The sequence below is a fragment of the Dermochelys coriacea genome, chromosome 11, assembly GCF_009764565.3.
Source record: "Dermochelys coriacea isolate rDerCor1 chromosome 11, rDerCor1.pri.v4, whole genome shotgun sequence".
Lineage (NCBI taxonomy): Eukaryota > Metazoa > Chordata > Testudines > Dermochelyidae > Dermochelys > Dermochelys coriacea.
In genome coordinates this window covers 4795707-4816518 of record NC_050078.2, presented here as the reverse complement: position 1 = coordinate 4816518, position 20812 = coordinate 4795707, and the positions used below count along the sequence as shown (strand labels likewise).

The window sequence follows — 20812 nt, the reverse complement described above, 5'->3', positions numbered from 1 at the left end:
CAAATTCCACATAAGGTAATTACTCGCAAAAAGAAAAGGAGTAGTTGTGGCACCTTAGAGACTAACAAATTTATTAGAGCATAAGCTTTCGTGAGCTACAGCTCACTTCATCGGATGCATCATCGGATGCTCACGAAAGCTTATGCTCTAATAAATTTGTTAGTCTCTAAGGTGCCACAAGTACTCCTTTTCTTTTTGCGAATACAGACTAACACGGCTGCTACTCTGAAAGGTAATTACTGATACCTTCCAGTACTTAAATTCACTGCTATTTTGAATGGATACAATATTTTTAATTCACTTGCTGTTCTAAAAGTGGCCATACTGTGTTGCTGGTTATAATGGCTACTATATCCCATCTGCAGAAAGCTCTGCACTTCAGTAGCTGCGGGAGTAATCTTTACACACACACACACACACACACACACACACACTTCATTGTCTAAAGGCCCTTGCTGCTTGCTAAGGGCAGTAATACATCAATCAACAACAATCAGCTTTCTCAAGTGAAACAGGAGGCTATATTGACTACATTCACCACAGACGACCTTCCTGTGTCACACTGCCTGTTTGAGCTACACGAAAGCTTATGCTCAAATAAATTTGTTAGTCTCTAAGGTGCCACAAGTACTCCTTTTTCTTTTTGCGAATACAGACTAACACGGCTGCTACTCTGAAAAAGGATCATAGTAGTGATGTTAAATCTGCTCTTGCAATTAGTCTCTCTGGTTCACCCAAAAGATTGGGGGGTCCTCAGCCCATTGTTCAGAGCACCCCTTTGTTAGAAATCATAGTCCAGAGATGTGGAGCAGGAAAGAGTCAAGGAGGTGATGACACAGTTTCCATATATACCCTCAGCCTATGTGCATGGAAAGTTACTGGTTCAAACAGAGTTTTAGATCACAGGTCCTTATACGCCATTGCTGAGTCATAGGGCATCCTCTGTCTCCGTGCCCTCTGAACTGTCTTTAGGAGGGGCCCACTGGAAGAGTTGATTCTGGTTAATGGGCCAGTCTTGAAATAAATCTGCCTTATGGGTGTTACCCAGGAACACCATGATACACAGATTTAAATAGGATAATAATACTTAGCAGACCATAACTTTTCCATCAATACTTTACAAGGCATGCTTTATATAAGATTTATCTCAATTGTGCAACAGTGGTGATACATCAGTAGTTGCAACAGTGGTAATCTTTCTTTTCTACAGTGTCATATGATTGACAGTAACAACATCACAGAGGAAGGAGTAGGAAAAAATCAAAACAATCCTAGCGTTCTCTTTAACAACTGCCAAAGGCATATTTGACTAAACAAATATGTTCCTATCTCCTATATTGGTAGAGTGGCGAAGTAATAAGAATACTCCAACAGTACGTGTATTCAATTACTGTAAGAGGGTTTTAGAACAGACCATCTATTGCAATTTGCTACCATATTCTGGAGGGAGGAAACCCTCACAGTTCCCAGTTGAAAAAGAGGTGACCTACACTTGTCAGAGAGCCAAGAATTCTTAGATTTAATCCTACCTGATACTGACCTTCTCAGAGTCTTGGGATAATCACTTAACCTTTCTGCCTCAGTTTCCTTATCTGTAAAGCGTAGCTTTTTATACTTAAAGCCTTGTCAACACAGGAGAGCTAGTTCGCAGTAAATTGACATCTGTTAATAATGTAAGACGAACTAATAGCGTGCCCATGGAACGGCTGTGCCCATTCAATTTGCCTGTTTTTGTACACGACAGGTGTTTGGTGCATACTAAGCGCATGGCAGCCTGGGAGGGTATTCCATGATTCTTTGCTTCATTGCTGACCCATGTGCATTTTGGGATTTTTCTCACTGTGGATTGTCAGATCATAGCAAACGCCAGGCAGAAGGCAGTGGAATTCTGGGACATGGGTTTAAATTTAAAAAAAAAAAAAAAATCCCACGATTCTGCTCTCTCCTTCCCATGCTTCCTCTGTTTCTGGGCAGACTAGTACCATTTTTGAATTACTGTCAGTAGCATGGACCCAACAATGCTCTATACTATACTGGCAACCGCAAATACACCAAAGCCAGTGACAAATATTTGCATATTTTTCTATTAAAAAAGAAGGAATTGGAGACCATTTGAACAGCTGCCCATCAAATTATCCCTTGGATCAATTATTGTGCTCAATATTTTCCTATAACTCATTTTCCCTGTTCTGCATTAGCTGTCATAACAAGGTTCTGAGCACTGTTTATCCCCAGCCAAGAAGAAGATGCAGAGAGTTAATCTAGCATCTGTGGTCACAGAAAACGGACAAAAGAACGAGTAACGGGAATGTCCTGCTGACCAGGCAGATTCAAGAGCAGTGCAATCCTACAGGGGGAAGAACATCATTCAGCATCCTTCTCATATATTGAGCTAGCAATATACAGAAGCATCAGAAACAAGAGGGCAGCGTGTGACCTATATCTCACAAATAGAGCCTTACTAACTTAGTACTGCATCAACTCAGTAACTATGCCATGGGGGCTGGGGAGAACAGGGAAAGTACCTTGAACTTGACAGAGTTCAAACAAATGAATACAAAGTCTAAAAGGTGATTAGATAAGCTGCTAGTCAATCTACACCACATTAAAAAAAAAAAGTTAAAACTCTATGTGCTAGGTGGACATTCTGCCCAAAGAAACTCATCTCTTACTGTTCTTCACAGGAATTGTTAACATATTATTCGTGATTGTTTCAACTGCCGTTCAGTCTCCTGGCCTATCAGTGAAGATGAGGTGGGAAAAGTGTGAGCAGTACAACTGGGTGAGCTTTTTAGTCAACAGAATAAAAACAGTGAAACAACATGACAACGAAGTGAGCTGTAGCTCACGAAAGCTTATGCTCAAATAAATTTGTTAGTCTCTAAGGTGCCACAAGTACTCCTTTTCTTTTTGCGAATACAGACTAACACGGCTGCTACTCTGAAACATGACAATGAAAATAAACTTAAGATTAGAGCTTAACGTCCTTACTTAAGTAGGTGCTTACTACCTGCCTAAAATTCCCCCTGGAAGTTTCAGTTTGAGATGGGCATCTTCACCTTTTGTCCTGAACTGTGTGTAGCGTTGTCATATTCTGCTCAACAGCAGCTATGTTCCTCTTCAGAAGCAGCTGCATTTCAGTAGCAGGTGAAGTGACTCTTGTACATACTTTGGATGACAGGTATTATATGACTGAAAATTTATATCCCCAAATAAAGACTTAAAATTGTAAGTTAATGGAATATTTACAGCTGCATTATTAGAGTATTAAAAAGGTCAGAGTCATTTTAGTTATGAACTACAACTTACTAAACATCACAGTGAGGGGCACTGCTTAATTCAGGTACTAAACAGCAGCCTTCCCCCATTATTTACCAGAACAGACGTATAGGAATACCAGTGTGACTGATACCATGTCACATTGCTTTAATAAGGTGGGTGAAACTGCTGTAACAGCAATGAGAATGAGCTTTGCTGTAGGAAAGGAGATAAGCAAAGAAATGACTGAAGTCTGAATTAAATCAAAGTTTACTAGTGATTGAAAGCCAACTTGATGTACCTTCTGGGCAGAATGCTAGGAGAAAAAGGAAAGTGCTTGCCACATACCTAGTGACTGACGCCCTGTGTGTTCCACTTTGGTATGACACACTGGAAATCCTGCAGCAGTTTAGATACATAATTAAAAGCTTCTAAGTAAATACACCTGATCAGTCCAGTAGCTCGTTATCTAGATACAAAAGGGATGGGAGCTATGAAAATACTTTATCTAATTTGAGTTTAAGTTCTGTTTCCCAGAGGAGTACAGGAGGCAGATTAGAATAGCCCGATAGACTTAAAACAAAAACAAAAACAAAAAAAAAAAATTTCTTCTAAAGTAGTAGATTGTGAAACAGTTATTATTTTTGACATTTCAATGGTCATGTTTATATCATCAGAGTAAGCACCCTATTGAGCAAAATGGGGTACTTCACACCTCTCAGTTATTGTTTCAGGCTGTCACTAAGGAAGAAGGACAAGGTGAATGAGGTAATATCTTTTATTGGACCAACTCCTGTTGGTGACAGACAAGCTTTCGAGCTTACACAATACTGCATATTAAGGACGAAAGCATTTGTACTGGTTACACTAAGAGCTTACCAGTTTAACTAATAATCTAATTTTTTAACTGATACTGTTAAACTGGTGCAAGGGGTGGTTTAACACTTAGTTGACCTAAGCCTATTTTAAGCTGATCTAGTTTAAATTCTTTAAGTTTAAGCCAAAACCTCAGTATTGCAGTCATAAACCGATATAAGTGTCTATACAGGGTTTTGCACCCATATAGCTAAATCAGTTTAAAAACCAATTTAGAGTAAAAAGAGTGCAACGTTTGTGTTTAGACAAGACCTCTGATCATGTTTTTCAGAGCTATATGAAGGGGACTAGAAACTTAATTTGAAAAAAAAAAAAAGAAAAAAAGAAAAAAAGCTTGTAGAGCACAATTCTGCAGCTGTGGAGGGCCCTGCTTACAATCTACCCTGGCAGATTCAAGGAGTGGAAATAACTTATTCTAGACAAAGCCATATCCATCCATAACACAAGGTCTTCCGTGGAGGAAGAAAGTAATAAAAGAGAAGGGGGGAGGGAGGGAACTGAACATTTTCAGATAAGCTATTTACTCTCCAACACAGACCTTTTGGGGGATTTTAACTAAAAACCAGATCATTCTAGTGTCTACTGCCTCACCATTTTGTCAGCAAAATAAAAAATATAAATAAAATAGTCCTGTTTTCTGTGTGCCAGCTTTTGCTGTCTTTGTCTCCAGTCCAGCTCAGCAGCTTCCATACTTTCACACTACAGCTATCCTCTAAATCATTCACCAAATGAAAGCACATTTTGATATCACTGCAGGGTTTCTTCTGGTTACAGTAACCACAGCCAGTGCAGTGAGAGGAAAAGATTTATCAGGAGAACCAGTTACAACTCACAAGGAGGAAAATAAGGAAAGAGTTCTGTATTGATCCTGAATTTGAAATTCTCCCTGTATAGATGTTCAGTGTTCAGCTAATGGAAACTTCCTCTCTAGAAGCAAAAGTAGAGATATACATTGGTTTATTCAATCACCTAAAGCAATGGTGCTCAAACTTTTTCAGTCACAGCCCCCTTTACCAGTAATGGAATCTGTCCACACACACACACACACACACTCTCTCTCTCTCTCTCTCTCTCTCTCACCTCCAAAGCCAAGCCGGGACAGAAACTGGGACTGGGGGCAGAAAGGGAATGAGGGAAGAGTTGGGCTGGGAGCAGAGCAGGGAGCTAAGTGGAGCTGCAGCTGCAGTTGGAGAGGGAGTGAGAGCGGAGCTGGGCCTGGAGGAGGAGCTGGTCTGCGGGCAGAGCAGGGCTGGAAGCGTAGTGCTCCCTCCCCATCTCATATGGGAGCTGACCCTGGCCCCACCATGCGCCCTCCTGAATGTTCCTCCATGTCCCCCTTGTGGGGCATGCCCCACAGTTTGGGGACCACTGACCTAAGGGGTCAATTTTGACAAAGGTCAAAAAGAAGAACTAGAAGACCAGGGTTCCAGTCTGTGCTCTGACACTGAATCGCTTTGTGACCTTGCACTAACCACATCACATTGTTGCACGTAGTTTCCTCATCTCTGATATGAGGATAATAAAGTGACCTACTTCAAAAGAGAGAGGCATTGTTAGCATATAGATATTCAGGCCTGTCTGTAAAGGCCTGTACACTAAGAATTTAGGTGTATTCTTATCACTTGGCTAGTTAGAGGTATAAGAGAAAGAATCAAAATAACTGTCTGCCAGTGTAAGGTCCTTCTCTTACTGTGACAGTCTGAGGCCCTGTGCTTAGGCTAAAATCTTTGGCTAAGCAGCAGGGGCAGCAATAAGCTGGGATGCGACCGGTCACCTCCTCCCATCCCAAACTAGTCACACTGAAATCAGGTGCTATTGTGCTGTTAGGAATACAGTCCTGTCCTGATAATGCCTATCGCCTCCAGAGAAAGGGAAGTGCCTAGAAGATGTAAAAGGAAACTTCGTTTGATAGCATCCTGTCTGGCAAGAACTCACTTATCAATAGCTGGGATGTGAAATCCTCATTTCTGTGTTGTTCTGTCACTGTAGTCCCCATTTCCCTATTATTTATTTGTCTGTATAATCTCTGTCTGGTTCTGTGATTATTTCTGTCTGCTGTATAATTAATTTAAATAAATTAAATTAAGTTAAATAATCATGTTACAATATGTTAGGACTGGTTAGTTAAATTTCAGTAAAATGATTGGTTAAGGTATAGATAAGCAGAACTCAAGTTTTACTATATAATCTGCAGTCAATCAGGAAGTGGGTGGGTGTGTGTGTTGGGGGAAATGGGAACAGGGAATGGGGGTAGGGAAATTGGAATCATGTTTGGCTAAGGGCAGGAATGGGAACAGGGACACAGGTGTAAGGCTCTGTGGTGTCAGAGCTGGGAAGGGGGACACTAAGGAAGGAAACTGGAATCATGCTTGCTGGAAGTTCACCCCAATAAACATTGAATTGTTTGCACCTTTGGACTTCGGGTATTGTTGCTCTCTGTTCATGCGAGAAGGACCAGGGAAGTAAGTGGGTGAAGGAATAAGCCCCCTAACAGGCATGTTTGGAGATATGAATATTAGTGAACTTAAGACACATTAAGAAACTCAGTGAGTAATTGACAGAATCATAGAAGATATGGGTTGGAGGAGACCTCAGGAGGTCATCTAGTCCAACTCCTTGCTCAAAGCAGGACCAACCCCAACTAAGTCATCCCAGCTAGGGCTTTGTCAAGCCGAATCTTAACCACTCAGGATGGAGATTCCACCACCTCCCTAGGTAACCCATTCCAGTGCTACACCACTCTCCTAGTGAAATAGTGTTTCCTAATATCCAACTAGACCTCCCCCACTGCAACTTGAGATCATTGCTTCTTGTTCTGTCATCTGCCACCAGTGAGATGAGCCTAGCTCCATCCTCTTTGGAACCCCCCTTCAGGTACTTGAAGGCTGCTATCAAATCCCCCCCTCACTCTTTTCTTCTGCAGACTAAATAAGCCCAGTTCCCTCAGTCTCTTCTAATAAGTCATGTGCTCCAGCCCCCTAATCATTTTCATTGCCCTCCGCTGGGCTCTCTCCAATTTGTCCACCTCCTTTCTGTAGTGGGGGCCCCAAAACTGGACGCAATACTCCAGATATGGCCTCACCAGTGCCAAATACAGCAGAATAATCATTTCCCTCGATCTGCTGGCAACGCTCCTACTAATGCAGCCCAATATGCCGTAAGCCTTCTTGGCAACAAGGGCACACTGTTGACTCATATCCAGCTTCTTGTCCACTGTAATCCCCAGAACCGTTTCTGCGGAACTGCCATTTAGCCAGTCGGTCCCCAGCCTGTAGCATTGCATGGGATTCTTCCGTCCTAAGTGCAGGACTGCGATTTTCCTTGTTGAACCTCGTCAGATTTCTTTAGGCCCAATCCTTCAATTTGTCTAGGTCACTCTGGACCCTATCCCTACCCTGCACCATATCTACCTCCCCTCCTTAGCTTAGTGTTATCTGCGAACTTGCTGAGGGTGAAATCCATCCCATCATCCAGATCATTAATGAAAATGTTGAACAAAACTGGCCCCAGGACTCACCCTGGGGCACTCCGCTTGATACCGGCTGCCAACTAGACATCGAGCTGTTGATCACTACCTGTTGAGCCCGATGATCTAGCCAGTTTTCTATCCACCTTATAGTCCTTTCATCCAATCCATACTTTTTTTTTTTTTTAACTTGCTGGCAAGAATACTGTGGGAGACCGTATTCAAAAGCTTTGCTAAAAGTCAAGGTATATTATGTCCACCACTTTCCCCATATCCACAGAGCCAGTTATCTCATCATAGAAGGCAATCTGGTTGGTCAGGCATGACTTGCCCTTGGTGAATCACTGTTGACTGTTCCTGATCACCTTCCTCTCCTCCAAGTGCTTCAAAATGGATTCCTTGAGGACATGCTCCATGATTTTTCCAGGGACTGAGGTGAGGATGACAATTCTGTAGTTTCCTGGATTCTCTTCCTTTCCTTTTTAAAAGATGGGCACTATATTTGCCTTTTTCCAATCGTCCAAAGAGTGCGGCGAATCAAAGGCTAGCAATTGTGATATTTGTGGATCAAGACAATGGGAGGCCCTTTCACCTGAGATGAGGGAAGTTCACTATGTGTTATCAGCTGCTATTTTAAACACAATGGAAATCCCTTACTCATGATTTGTCAAGCCACATTCTTCCACTACAGACTCCATGCAGGATAGATGTGGAGTATTTTTATACCAATGTAGGCTGCATTTAACTGTCAGTGGAAGGAGTTACAGTAAAGCTTGAGGATTTTAGATGTCTTGGAAAAGAAAGCTATTCATGAATGCTCAGATGAGCTACAGTGGTCAGCAGTTACAGGATACAACTTACTGCAGTTACAGGATACAACTTCTCCTTCCCAAGGGACCTTGTCTTTTAGGTTTAAAACTAGCTGGCTGGATACCTGGGTTTTAGCATCAGTGTCTCATTCCCCAGTCTCCTCAACCACGGCAGTTTTTGCAATCCTGAAGCGGGGACACAGACCCAGTCCAGAGAACGCTAAGAGCACTTGGTTGATCGCAGGCACACCAAGAGTCCCAGCTTAGCTATGCTTGGAAGGAAGAAAAACCTGGTGGCATTGCAGGTACTAGGACCCTCTCCTTCACCCATGTCGAGGCAGTGGAGAAGCAGGAGCTGGGCAGAGAAGGCCATCCTTCCCCCGTGAAGGAAGAGAAGAAAGAAGCCACCAAAACTCTCCTGGCACCTATACCCTGATTGTGCAGGTGGCACAGAAGGAGTCTCAACTCCTCTCATTTTCCACTGCTACACAGGAGATGTGGGGAGGAGGATTCTTCCTCCAAACATCAGTCAGGGAAGAGCCTCTTCCCCTCTCAGCAGCCAGGAGGAAGGATTGTGGGGCTCCTCCATCCCTGCAGCCTACGGAGTGGGGGTACGAGAGCTAAATAGTGATAGTTTCCTTGGAACTTGGGGGAAAGGGTTTGGCCTGACACAAGGGATACACAGCCACTTAGTTTAGATTTCAGAGTAGCAGCCATGTTAGTCTGTATTCACAAAAAGAAAAGGAGTACTTGTGGCACCTTAGAGACTAACAAATTTATTAGAGCATAAGCTTTCGTGAGCTACAGCTCACCTCATCGGATGCATTTGGTGGAAAAAACAGAGGGGAGATTTATATACACACACACAAAGAACATAAAACAATGGGTTTATCATACACACTGTAAGGAGAGTGATCACTTAAAATAAGCCATCACCAACAGCGGGGGGGGGGGGGGGGGAAGGAGGAAAACCTTTCATGGTGACAAGCAAGGTAGGCTAATTCCAGCAGTTAACAAGAATATCAGAGGAACAGTGAGGGGTGGGGTGGGAGGGAGAAATACCGTGGGGAAATAGTTTTACTTTGTGTAATGACTCATCCATTCGCAGTCTCTATTCAAGCCTAAGTTAATTGTATCCAGTTTGCAAATTAATTCCAATTCAGCAGTCTCTCGTTGGAGTCTGTTTTTGAAGCTTTTTTGTTGAAGGATAGCCACTCTTAGGTCTGTGATCGAGTGACCAGAGAGATTGAAGTGTTCTCCAACTGGTTTTTGAATGTCATAATTCTTGACGTCTGATTTGTGTCCATTCATTCTTTTACGTAGAGACTGTCCAGTTTGGCCAATGTACATGGCAGAGGGGCATTGCTGGCACATGATGGCATATATCACATTGGTAGATGCGCAGGTGAACGAGCCTCTGATAGTGTGGCTGATGTGATTAGGCCCTATGATGGTATCCCCTGAATAGATATGTGGACAGAGTTGGCAACGGGCTTTGTTGCAAGGATAGGTTCCTGGGTTAGTGGTTCTGTTGTGTGGTTGCTGGTGAGTATTTGCTTCAGATTGGGGGGCTGTCTGTAAGCAAGGACTGGTCTGTCTCCCAAGATCTGTGAGAGTGATGGGTCGTCCTTCAGGATAGGTTGTAGATCCTTGATGATGCGTTGGAGAGGTTTTAGTTGGGGGCTGAAGGTGATGGCTAGTGGCGTTCTGTTGTTTTCTTTGTTGGGCCTGTCCTGTAGTAGGTGACTTCTGGGTACTCTTCTGGCTCTGTCAATCTGTTTAGATCTTGGCCAGCAGAAGCCGAATGCACTCTCCCTCCCCCTCGCATCTGTAACAGCAAGTGTCGGATATGGACTAGTATTCAATCCAAATTACTGAGATCACTACTGCCTCATGAGCCCATACTGGTCACCACATATGCTCTAGTCCAAAGAGAGTCATTAGAGACCCAAATTTGCTATTCCAGATGAAACATCCCTTCTCGCACGAAAACAGAATAGGGAAACCCGGATGCTCTTTACACAGCCATGTTCCAGAATTCCTTTTCCCAACAGCCTTAACAAAACAGATTGGCTACATTTTACAAAATACTGTATGTAAAATAACTAGAAACAAGACAATGAGGCAACAGCATTGTCTTTTTAATTAAAGGTACCTGACAGTGAGGCACTATTTATGAAAGCCCTTCATTAGCAAGAAGGATTATTTCTTGCATACTTGGTGAAAAGACATTTTAGCTAGAAAGCAAGAAGGCCCCTGAGGATAAAGATTAAAAGAAACATCAAAACTTGCATTCATTAAGTTATCCTCTTGATGTCTAGCACAAATCTCCTGCAGCACTCAATATGGCTTCTTCAGCACTTTGTAGGGTGAAGAGAGCCCTGACAGCCCAAATACAAGCGCTACATGTGGAGAGATGCATCCTCAAAAGCTTTGTGTGATGCAGTTTCAAACTAGGCAGACAAGACAGAACGAACACTATGTCATCTTCAAACCAGATGCGCTATTAGGAGATTTAGAACAGCAGAATAAGAGATCTTTTGGCAATTCTGAAAGCAGTTTCATCCTCCTTAGAATTCCTCTACTCGAGAATCTCTGCTCCAATTTCTCTGAACTGGAGTTATAACTGAGATAAAATTCTTACTTGTCTTTGGAGCCATGAAGGGGTCCAGGAGAGAAGAGATGCCTTGTGTGACACTGTATGGAATAGCCTGTTTGATGGCCCATCAAGGGTCATCAACTGTACAATAAACCCATTGAAAAAAGCCAGAGACTACCCCGATGAGTCAGCAAGCCATGTAGGGGCATGCCAATGGTCAAAGAACTCTAAGGCTTTTCCATGTGCTGTGAAGCTTGTGTTTGGGATACAGGAATTACAAGCCTCATGGCAAAAGAATACAAAAGGCAGCAGCAGCATCTCCATTATGTCTTCATTTCTACTTACCTCTGGAGTAACTTTTCTACAAACTGAAGAAGCTCTGAACAAAGGACTGAATGACCCATCCAAGCTGTGGAGGTGTTCCAGAGGGACTTTCAAGCCCGCAAACTCACCAATATTGCTAAGAACTTGATACATGGACTTTGAATCTCTGTATGTATTTGAGTACTTTATCATTTAACAACTCTCTTCTTGTTCTTTCATTTTTCTTTATAATAAACCTTTAGGTTTAGACACTAAAGGATTGGTTTGCAGCATGGTTTTTTGGGTAAGATCCAACCCAATATTGACCTGACAATGCGGCCGGCCCTTTGGGGCCAGAAAAACATCTTGTTTAGTGAGCAGAGTTTTTTAGATAACGTCTCACTGAACTGGACTATGGGCTGATCGGGAGCCAGAGAAGTGGAATGCAATAAAGGGTGCTGTGTGATTTCTTTTTTAGCTTCTTGATAACCAGTGTAGGGGACCAGGAGCACAGTTTGTGACAGATTGATGAGTCCAACTTCAGTGTTATCCACGAGTTTTAGGAGAATCTGCTCTCCTTTTTGCAGACTGCCCGGACTTTGGCATTTTCAGTAAGGGCTACCCCAGGCACACCAGGTCACACCTTGCTTGTGTACCTGATCTGTCTGGCTTTTTGTTTTGTATTTTTAAATAGGAAGGCTTACTTTTCCAAGTGTTTAATTTGAGATATCACAAAGATGATGAGATTGCAGCCAAAAAAGACATTGGTCTTGTGTTTTTATAGCGTAATACAAAAGGATACTTAAAACTGCTGTGATGAGTCTTTTATCCCAGTTTCAACTATACTCAGGCCTAGTCCACAGGGCCACAACCTCTTCCCAAGAATCCTCCATATCTGCACTGGATCCTTCCTCTGAGAGCGCCACATCTTAGCCACCATCCTTCAATTCAAGGACATACAGGACTTCTTTTAGAGCTTAGACAGAGAGATTGCCGGTGAGCACCCCAAAAACACTTGCACCGCATTCCCTGCAAGGTAGCCAAATGCACTGTAGACAGCATTTACAACCACTGTCGGCCTGAGGAAGTACCCTGGTAACCTCCACTCACACAAGTATGATTTAGAATTTGAGCAACCTATTGCTCCAGTTATCTGTTTGATCTTAGGAAATAACTAAATAGTGATAACGTAGTAATCCTTGGAAAGTCCAGAGGTAGAGAAGGTTAAACACACACAACTTAAATGGGAACCCACGAATGCAACGAATAGCACAGAAGTTAGTTAAGAAGAATTACAGACTGTACCTAAGGAACATAGGATGAAAGTTGTATTTTCTTATTCAGGACTTCTCATGGATACCAAAATTTATTTGAAATCAGACTATATATTAGGGAGGGAAGTACATCTAGTTCTGCTGTCCAAAGTTAGAGAGGGTCCAGAGAAGAGCTCATCAAAAAGGAAGTTCAGTGATTTGATCCCAGTCTGTATCTATGTGGGAAGGAGATTCATAGATACTAAGGTCAGAAGGGACCATTCTGATCATCTAGTCTGACCTCCAGCACAACGCAGGCCACAGAATCTCACCCACCCACTCTTACGAAAAACCTCACCTATGTCTGAGCTATTGAAGAACTCAAATCGTGGTTTAAAGACTTCAAGGAGCAGAGAAGCCTCCCTCAAATGACCCGTGCCCCATGCTACAGGGGAAGGCAAAAAACCTCCAGGGCCTCTTCCAATCTGCCCTGGAGGAAAATTCCTTCCCGACCCAAATATGGCGATCAGCTAAACCCTGAGCATATGGGCAAGATTCACCAGCCAGATACTACAGAAAATTCTTTCCTGGGTAACTCAGATCCCATCCATCTAATATCCCATCTCAGGGGATTAGTCCTATTTACCCTGAATATTTAAAGATCAATTAATTACCAAAATCCCATTATCCCATCATACCATCTCCTCCATAAATTTATCGAGTAGAATCTTAAAGCCAGATAGATCTTTTGCCCCCACTGCTTCCCTTGGAAGGCTATACCAAAACTTCACTCCTCTGATGGTTAGAAACCTTCGTCTAATTTCAAGTCTAAACTTCCTGGTGGCCAGTTTATACCCATTTGTTCTTGTGTCCACATTGGTGCTGAGCTGAAATAATTCCTCTCCCTCTCCTGTATTTATCCCTCTGATATATTTATAGAGAGCAATCATATCTCCCCTCAACCTTCTTTTAGTTAGGCTAAACAAGCCAAGCTCCTTAAGTCTCCTTTCATAAGACAAGTTTTCCATTCCTCGGATAATCCTAGTAGCCCTTCTCTGTACCTGCTCCAGTTTGAATTCATCCTTTTTAAACATGGGAGACCAGAACTGCACACAGTATTCTAGGTGAGGTCTCACCAGTGCCTTGTATAATGGTACTAAAACCTCCTTATCCCTACTGGAAATGCCTCTTCTGATGCATCCCAAAACCGCATTAGCTTTTTTCACAGCCATATCGCATTGGCAGCTCATAGTCATCCTATGATCAACCAATACTCCAAGGTCCTTCTCCTCTTCCGTTACTTCTAACTGATGCGTCCCCAGCTTATAACTAAAATTCTTGTTATTAATCTCTAAATGCATAACCTTACACTTCTCACTATTAAATTTCATCCTATTACTATTACTCCAGTTTACAAGGTCATCCAGATCCTCCTGTATAATATCCTGATTCTTCTCTGAATTGGCAATACCTCCCAGCTTTGTATCATCTGCAAACTTTATTAGCACACTCCCACTTTTTGTGCCAAAGTCAGTAATAAAAAGATTAAATAAGATTGGTCCCAAAACTGATCCCTGAGGAACTCCGCTGGTAACCTCCCTCCAGCCTGACATTTCACCTTTCAGTAGGACCCGTTGTAGTCTCTCCTTTAATCAATTCCTTATCCACCTTTTTGATCCCCATCTTTTCCAATTTAACTAATAATTCCCCATGTGGCACGGTATCAAATGCCTTACTGAAATCTAGGTAAATTAGATCCATTGCATTTCCTTTATCTAAAAAATCTGTTACTTTCTCAAAGAAGGAGATCAGGTTGGTTTGGCACGATCTATCTTTTGTAAAACCATGTTGTATTTTGTCCCATTTACCATTGACTTCAATGTCCTTAACTAATTTCTCCTTCAAAATTTTTTCCAGGACCTTGCATACTACAGATGTCAAACTAACTTGCCTGTAGTTACCCGGATCACTTTTTTTCCCCTTTCTTAAAAATAGGAACTATATTAGCAATGCTCCAATCATTCGGTACAACTCCTGAGTTTACAAATTCATTAAAAATTCTTGCTAATGGGCTTTCAATTTCAGGTGCCAATTATCTGATAGAGCAGGGACTGGCAACCTTTGGCACATGTCCCATCAGGGAAATCCGCTGGCAGGCTGGGACAGTTTGTTTACCTGCACCGTCCACAGGTTTGGCCATTCCCACTGGCCACGGTTCACCGTTCCAGGCCAATGGGGGCTGAAGGGAGCGGCAGCCAGCACATCCCTCGGCCCACACCACTTCCCGCAGCCCCCATTGGCCTGGAACAGCGAATTGCGGCCAGTGGGAGCTGTGATCGGTCGAACTTGTGGACACTGCAGGTAAACAAACTGTCCCGGCCTGCCAGCAGATTTGTCTGACAGGTGGCGTGCCAAAGGTTGCCGATCCCTGTGATAGACGGTTCTTTAATATGGCTCGTTATAATTTTGTATGCGAATATCTGGAAGTTGCAGCTAGATATTCATACTGGAAATGTAGCACAAATTTTTAACAGTGAGATTAATCAATCATCAGAACTAAGTATTTTGAACAAGACTGATGCCTTTATGAGAGATGTTCTAATTCAGCTAGAACTTGATGCAAGAATTTTACCCAGTAATTCTACGGCCCATATTATGCCAGAGGTCAGGCTAGATGACCACAAAAAATAAAAATGAAAACTATCAATATCTAATTGTTACTGCATATGGCTGCCAGTAGGATCTCTGCCATTCTTTTCCTACCTTGATAGATTCACTGTGGCATTGTGGATAAGATACTTCTCCGTACATCAATCTTTAAAATGAGGAAAATAACTACAGTAAGAACACTAACAGTGCTATTGCTATTTGTTTCTTCAAAAGTGATTTTAAAATTAGGTTCCTAAATTCACATTTAGGCACCTAAATAAGTGTCCTATTTTCAGTGAGTGTCCAGCAGCTTCCATTAATTCACCTTTCAGATGGATGCAAAAGGTTAGTGACCATCCCTAGGAAGAATCTTAAGATGCCAATGCACTCTTTGCAAGGGAAGGGGTTCTCTACTTATTGTCTCCGTGCCTATTTGACTCTGGTATTTCTATCCCCCCTACTTAGATCGCCCTTGTGGCTTCAACAGCGTAAGTGGTCTTTTGCCATCTTTCCTAACCTATTACGTAGCATTGCTGATGTTGGTAGATACTGAGCTGAAATTCACTGGCAAGTGAATTGAAACAGTCTGGACAGCCCCTTAGGGCCCAGCTCTTCCGGTTGAAAGGCACCAGGTACATTGTTATAAATCTCTTAAGACATTATTAGCTGTTCTGTTTTATTCTATTATTTTAGGCTGGTTGGTTTACCGTAGTAAAATTGATCAGATGGGTTTAGAATGTATATCACTATTGAAGGGTAGGTATATGCTTTTACATTTTGTTGCGTTTTGAGGCTTTGAGTGCTTAAGGAAATTCACCAGATGAGACAAGGACCACCACCACAGATCAGGAAGTTTAGGTGTTTTCATGAACTCATTCAAGATTGTGTGAGAATAAAGGTCAGACTCAAATCATTACATTTTTGAATGTTTATTTATAAAGTGTAACAACAAGCAGGCAACTCAGACTTCATTCACCTGCCAGACTTCAGAGAGATTAAAAACTAGGACTGAAGATGAACGGTTCTCCAAATTACTAAAGCTTTCTCCAATTTTAATTGGATATTAAGAGACAGATTACCCGTCTCTGTCTCCTCTGCTCTCAAACAGGCTTTATGACATCATCCAAAGTCTTCAATCACTTCTTAATTCAAAAGAAATTGGCAAGCAGGATTCAGCCAGTTAGTTTACAGTTAATCAAGCCTGTTAATCACTTTCAGTCTGAGCCTCATGATCTACAAGCATGAAGACCTGCAGCCATGAGAAGCATTTAGGATTTTCAGCAAGTTTTGGGTCACATAGAAGGCCATTCAAATTACAAGTGTTTTCCTGCTTAAAGAGTCAACTAAAGGAGGTGACTCTCCTTTTACACAGCTGTACAGTACATACTCCAAGCCCCATCACAATGATTTTCCTTCAGCCAATGAAGAAAGATTAAATTCCTTTGGCCTACCTAGGAGCAGCATTGGGATGCTGTCCAGACAGATTGCTGCAGAGCAACAATCCCCAGTCCAGGAATGAGTACACTAGCTCCCTGCCTCAACCACTTTGACCCCATGTTCCCCCCCCTCACCACCACCACGATGAACTTTTACAAGACTTCTGAAAGAACCAAAAACTGCTGTTAAGCTCCTGAGGTTTGGCTTGTAAAGAGTCAACATTAGCTATTGAACAAAGGCTTCCCCTCAGATCAGGGTAAAATCAGGCATTTTGAGGTTGGGTAGTACTCAATGTTTAACTTCTCTGTCCCATCAGATGTTGGCAGGCCCTGCCTTCTGAGTCAAGAAACGAGCAGCTGACCATAAGGAACTGCAATGGGTATAAGTGGAGCTAGATGTTGAAGTACAGTGATTCTTACTCACAGACACTCTTAAAATAACCATCAAATCTGAGGTGTCAAATTTTTACCAGGGCATATTTGCAGGGGCCATTGCGGGTTTGATGTTCCTCCTCTCCCCACCCTCCCCCCACATACATACACACTTCTCTGGAGCACTAAGTAGAACCAACCCATTAAGGATCAGGTGGCTGTATCCAGTGTAATCATTTCCTGCAGTGACAGGCAACCTCCAGGAAACGGTTAATTTCAGTCCTTTCTATCGTCTCTCCCCTTGATTCTACATTTTTGTAACAGTAAATCAAAAAATGCTACAATGCATTTACCTGATCTATGGCATTCATTTTTCTGAGTAAGATCACAGAAGAGCCTTTGAGGATTGAGACAACTTCAATAGCCTCAACACATCTTTAACATTTTAAACACAAGAGTAATTTGTCTGGATTACCTCCTCTTCTCTGCGGATGTTGCACTGTATGGGGGTCACTTTGACTGGATTTGAGGAAGAGATTTTAGCAGCCAACTCTTTTGCAGCAGCTTGTAATCTGTCAAGTTTACGAGAGGCAATAACTATATTGCAACCTGTCAAAACAAAAACAAAAACTCTTTAGACAGAAGCTGTTCAAATAGGATAGTTGTATTAAACATTTAATAAGGTTGGAGATTTCTTGTAAGACTGACAGCTCATTAATAGCTGCCGACAAGTTAGAGATCAGCAGTCAATGTTACTTTCTGGTCTCTGTGAGTTCACATCTCTTTCCCTCATCTAAGCTCTGGAGGTAAGAAGGATCTACAATCAGAGCCAGGTTTATTTGCAGGGTCCCAAAGTGCTAGAGGGAAACTGATTGAAAATTTGGCTGCAAGTTACTTCCCTCTGCTCCCCAACTACCGAAGTTATTAGGATGGCCTGTAAATTGTTGAATCAGCACCCCAGTCATTACTTTGCTGTCTGTGCCCAGGGCTGCCTGGTCTATGAATTATTAACCTCAGAATTATTAATAAAAAAAATGTTCAAATACATTTAAAATCCTTGTACCAAACACACACAAAAGCCGATTTACTGGAGCACATACAGTAAGTAGTATGTGAATCTAATGTTCAAAAGAGTTGCTGCATTATGGCCCTGGAGACCAAACTTCTTTATATACAGATGAGGTACATTATAGAGAGCAGTAGTGCAAGCTTTCCATATGCTGCTCCAGGATTCCTTAACACCCTGAGCTGGGGGGGAGTGGAAAGAGAAGGGAGCCGAGTCTTCACAGACCATTTAATCCTTTTCAGAGTAGCAGCCGTGTTAGTCTGCATTCGCAAAAAGAAAAGGAGTACTTGTGGCACCTTAGAGACTAACAAATTTATTAGAGCATAAGCTTTCGTGAGCTACAGCTCACTTCATCGGATGCATCCGATGAAGTGAGCTGTAGCTCACGAAAGCTTATGCTCTAATAAATTTGTTAGTCTCTAAGGTGCCACATTTAATCCTTGGCTTTCAAAGCTCAAGGTGGGGGAGACCAGTTAGTGCCAACTGTAATGTTATTTTGCTATATGTGGACACTTGTTCACTAGGATCTAGACTGCTGTAAGCAAATTAGATTCACATAGACTGCTAGAGCGTTCAGGACTACTTTAAATCTTCATTGAAGGTTTCACTCTACGTAGTACACAAAACAGGCCAAATTCATTCCTGGTGCAACTCCACTGATTTCTGTGGAGTTATACCAGGGGTGAATTTGACTTCTCATTGTTTCCTGACATCAACACAGAGGGAAGTACGCCAGAAGCATGCCCCTAGAAATGAGCATTTCAGTCACCCGGTGCTATTATCTTATGCTAGCAGACTTAAAAGTCCTGCTCAGACACAAGTCTTCTACCTCTTAGCACAAGAGCACCAGTCATGTTCACAATAACCTGACCAAGAGAGTCAAGTTATTCATGAGCTTTTAGTACAGCTTACAGCAGTAGAGTTCAAAGTCTTGTCATACCAGAAGTAGCACTTCTGATCACCAATTAACAGGTGACACTAATTCAGCAAAGAAGTACAAAAGATGAGCCAATGAACAAGAACTAACAAAAAATACTAATTCTCTGTATAACAGTACATCTAAATAGGGCATGGGGGCCCCGGGGAGCCTGTCAGGGGATGGGGAAGTCCAGGGACAGGGAGCAAGGGGGTTAGAGGGGGTGGGGTCCTGGGGGGCCTGCAAGGGGGCAGGGGGACAGAGAGCAGGGGGGTTGGATAGGTGTGGGAGACCCGTGGGGCCTGTCAGGGGGCAGGGGTGTGGATAGAGGTCAGGGCAGTCAGGGTTGGATGGGGGTGGGGTCCCGTGGGGCAATTAGGGAGTGGGGGGTGGCAGGAGGGGGCAGTCAGGGGACAAGGAATGGGGGGTTTGGATGGGTCAGAGGTTCTGAGGGGGGCAGTCAGGGGGCAGATAGGGGGTGGGGCCACAGCCTTCCCTACCCAGCCCTCCACACAGTTTCGCATTTGCCCACCCCTGTATTATAGGCTAATCAAGGTGAGTATTTTGAGGCAAGGCCTGGAAGGATAAGTGAAGCTCCACGTGATTGAGTGCATGGCACTCCCCCCTCACCAAGTCAATACCGGCACACTCCCAGTACCCAGCTGAGAGTCAAATGATCTGGCTTGTGTCCCTGCTTCTGACACAGATTTGCCACGACACCTTAGGCAAGTTACTTAGACATGCTTCATGTCTTAGTTTCCCCCCCATCTGTGCAATATAAACCTAAATTACAAGTTGACAAGAGACTGAATTAGTGTTTGTAAAGCATCTGTGACAAAAGGTGCCTGGGTGGCTTCCTCCTGCACCCCTCAGGGAATCCACATTTTCTTCTCCCGTAGGGCCCACATTATGCACTGACTCTTTGGAGGGATCCCATACCCCTTCTCCCCCACCTCCTCAAAGGAGTGCTCCCCCCCAACGTCAGCTTTCCCACTGCAAGGGCTCCCCCCATTCTTCACCCTCCCTCCCCCTGTCTGAGAGACCCCCTTCTTTGTCCCCCCCGTCCAACAGCTCCCCCCCTCCTTCAACCCCCGCATCCAACGGCTTCCCCCCGCCACTTCCCCGGTCCTCGAGCTCCCCCCTTCTTCAACCCCCCGTCCAAAGGCTTCCACCCCACTTCGTCGGTCCCCGAGCTCCCCCTTCTTTGCCCCCCCTCCAACGACTCCCCCCCACTTCCCCGGTCCTCGAGCTCCCCCCTTCTTTGCCCCCCCTGTCCAACAGCTCCCCCCGCCCCCACTTCCTCAGTCCTCGAGCTCCCCCCTTCTTCGTCCCCCGTCCAACGGCTCCCCCCCACTTCCCCGGTCCTCGAGCTCCCCCCTTCTTCGCCCCCCGTCCAACGGCTCCCCCCCACTTCCCCGGTCCTCGAGCTCCCCCCTTCTTTGCCCCCCCTGTCCAACAGCTCCCCCTGCCCCCACTTCCTCAGTCCTCGAGCTCCCCCCTTCTTCGCCCCCCCGTCCAACGACTCCCCCCACTTCCCCGGTCCTCGAGCTCCCCCCTTCTTCGCCCCCCCGTCCAACGGCTCCCCCGCTCCTCGAGCTGCCCCCGTCCCATGGCTCCCCGCAGGGCCCGCCGGCCCCACCTAGGCCCAGCAGGTCGGCGCCGATGGCCTTGCCGATGCCCGTGCCGCCGCCGGTCACGATGGCCACCTGGTTACGGAACAGCCCGGCGGCCAGGACCCCGCAGCACGCGCCCCCGCCCGGCGCCGCCATCTTAGGCCAGCGCCCGCCGCCTCGTCCCCCCGCCCTCCCA

The 20812-nt window shown here is 44.0% G+C and overlaps 1 protein-coding gene across 1 annotated transcript in view; it reads right to left on the bottom strand.

Annotated features, from left to right (window-relative positions):
• Nucleotides 1-20794, bottom strand: part of PECR (peroxisomal trans-2-enoyl-CoA reductase) — a 29780-nt gene extending 8986 nt beyond the window's left edge. The window contains exons 1-2 of the mRNA XM_038422565.2: nucleotides 20643-20794; nucleotides 17497-17630 (exon numbers count right to left, since the gene is read on the bottom strand). Of these exons, the coding sequence (XP_038278493.1) occupies nucleotides 17497-17630; nucleotides 20643-20772 (264 nt within the window). The 5' untranslated portion in view covers nucleotides 20773-20794. The remainder of the gene's footprint in view (nucleotides 1-17496; nucleotides 17631-20642) is intronic.
• Nucleotides 20795-20812: the final 18 nt, after the last annotated feature.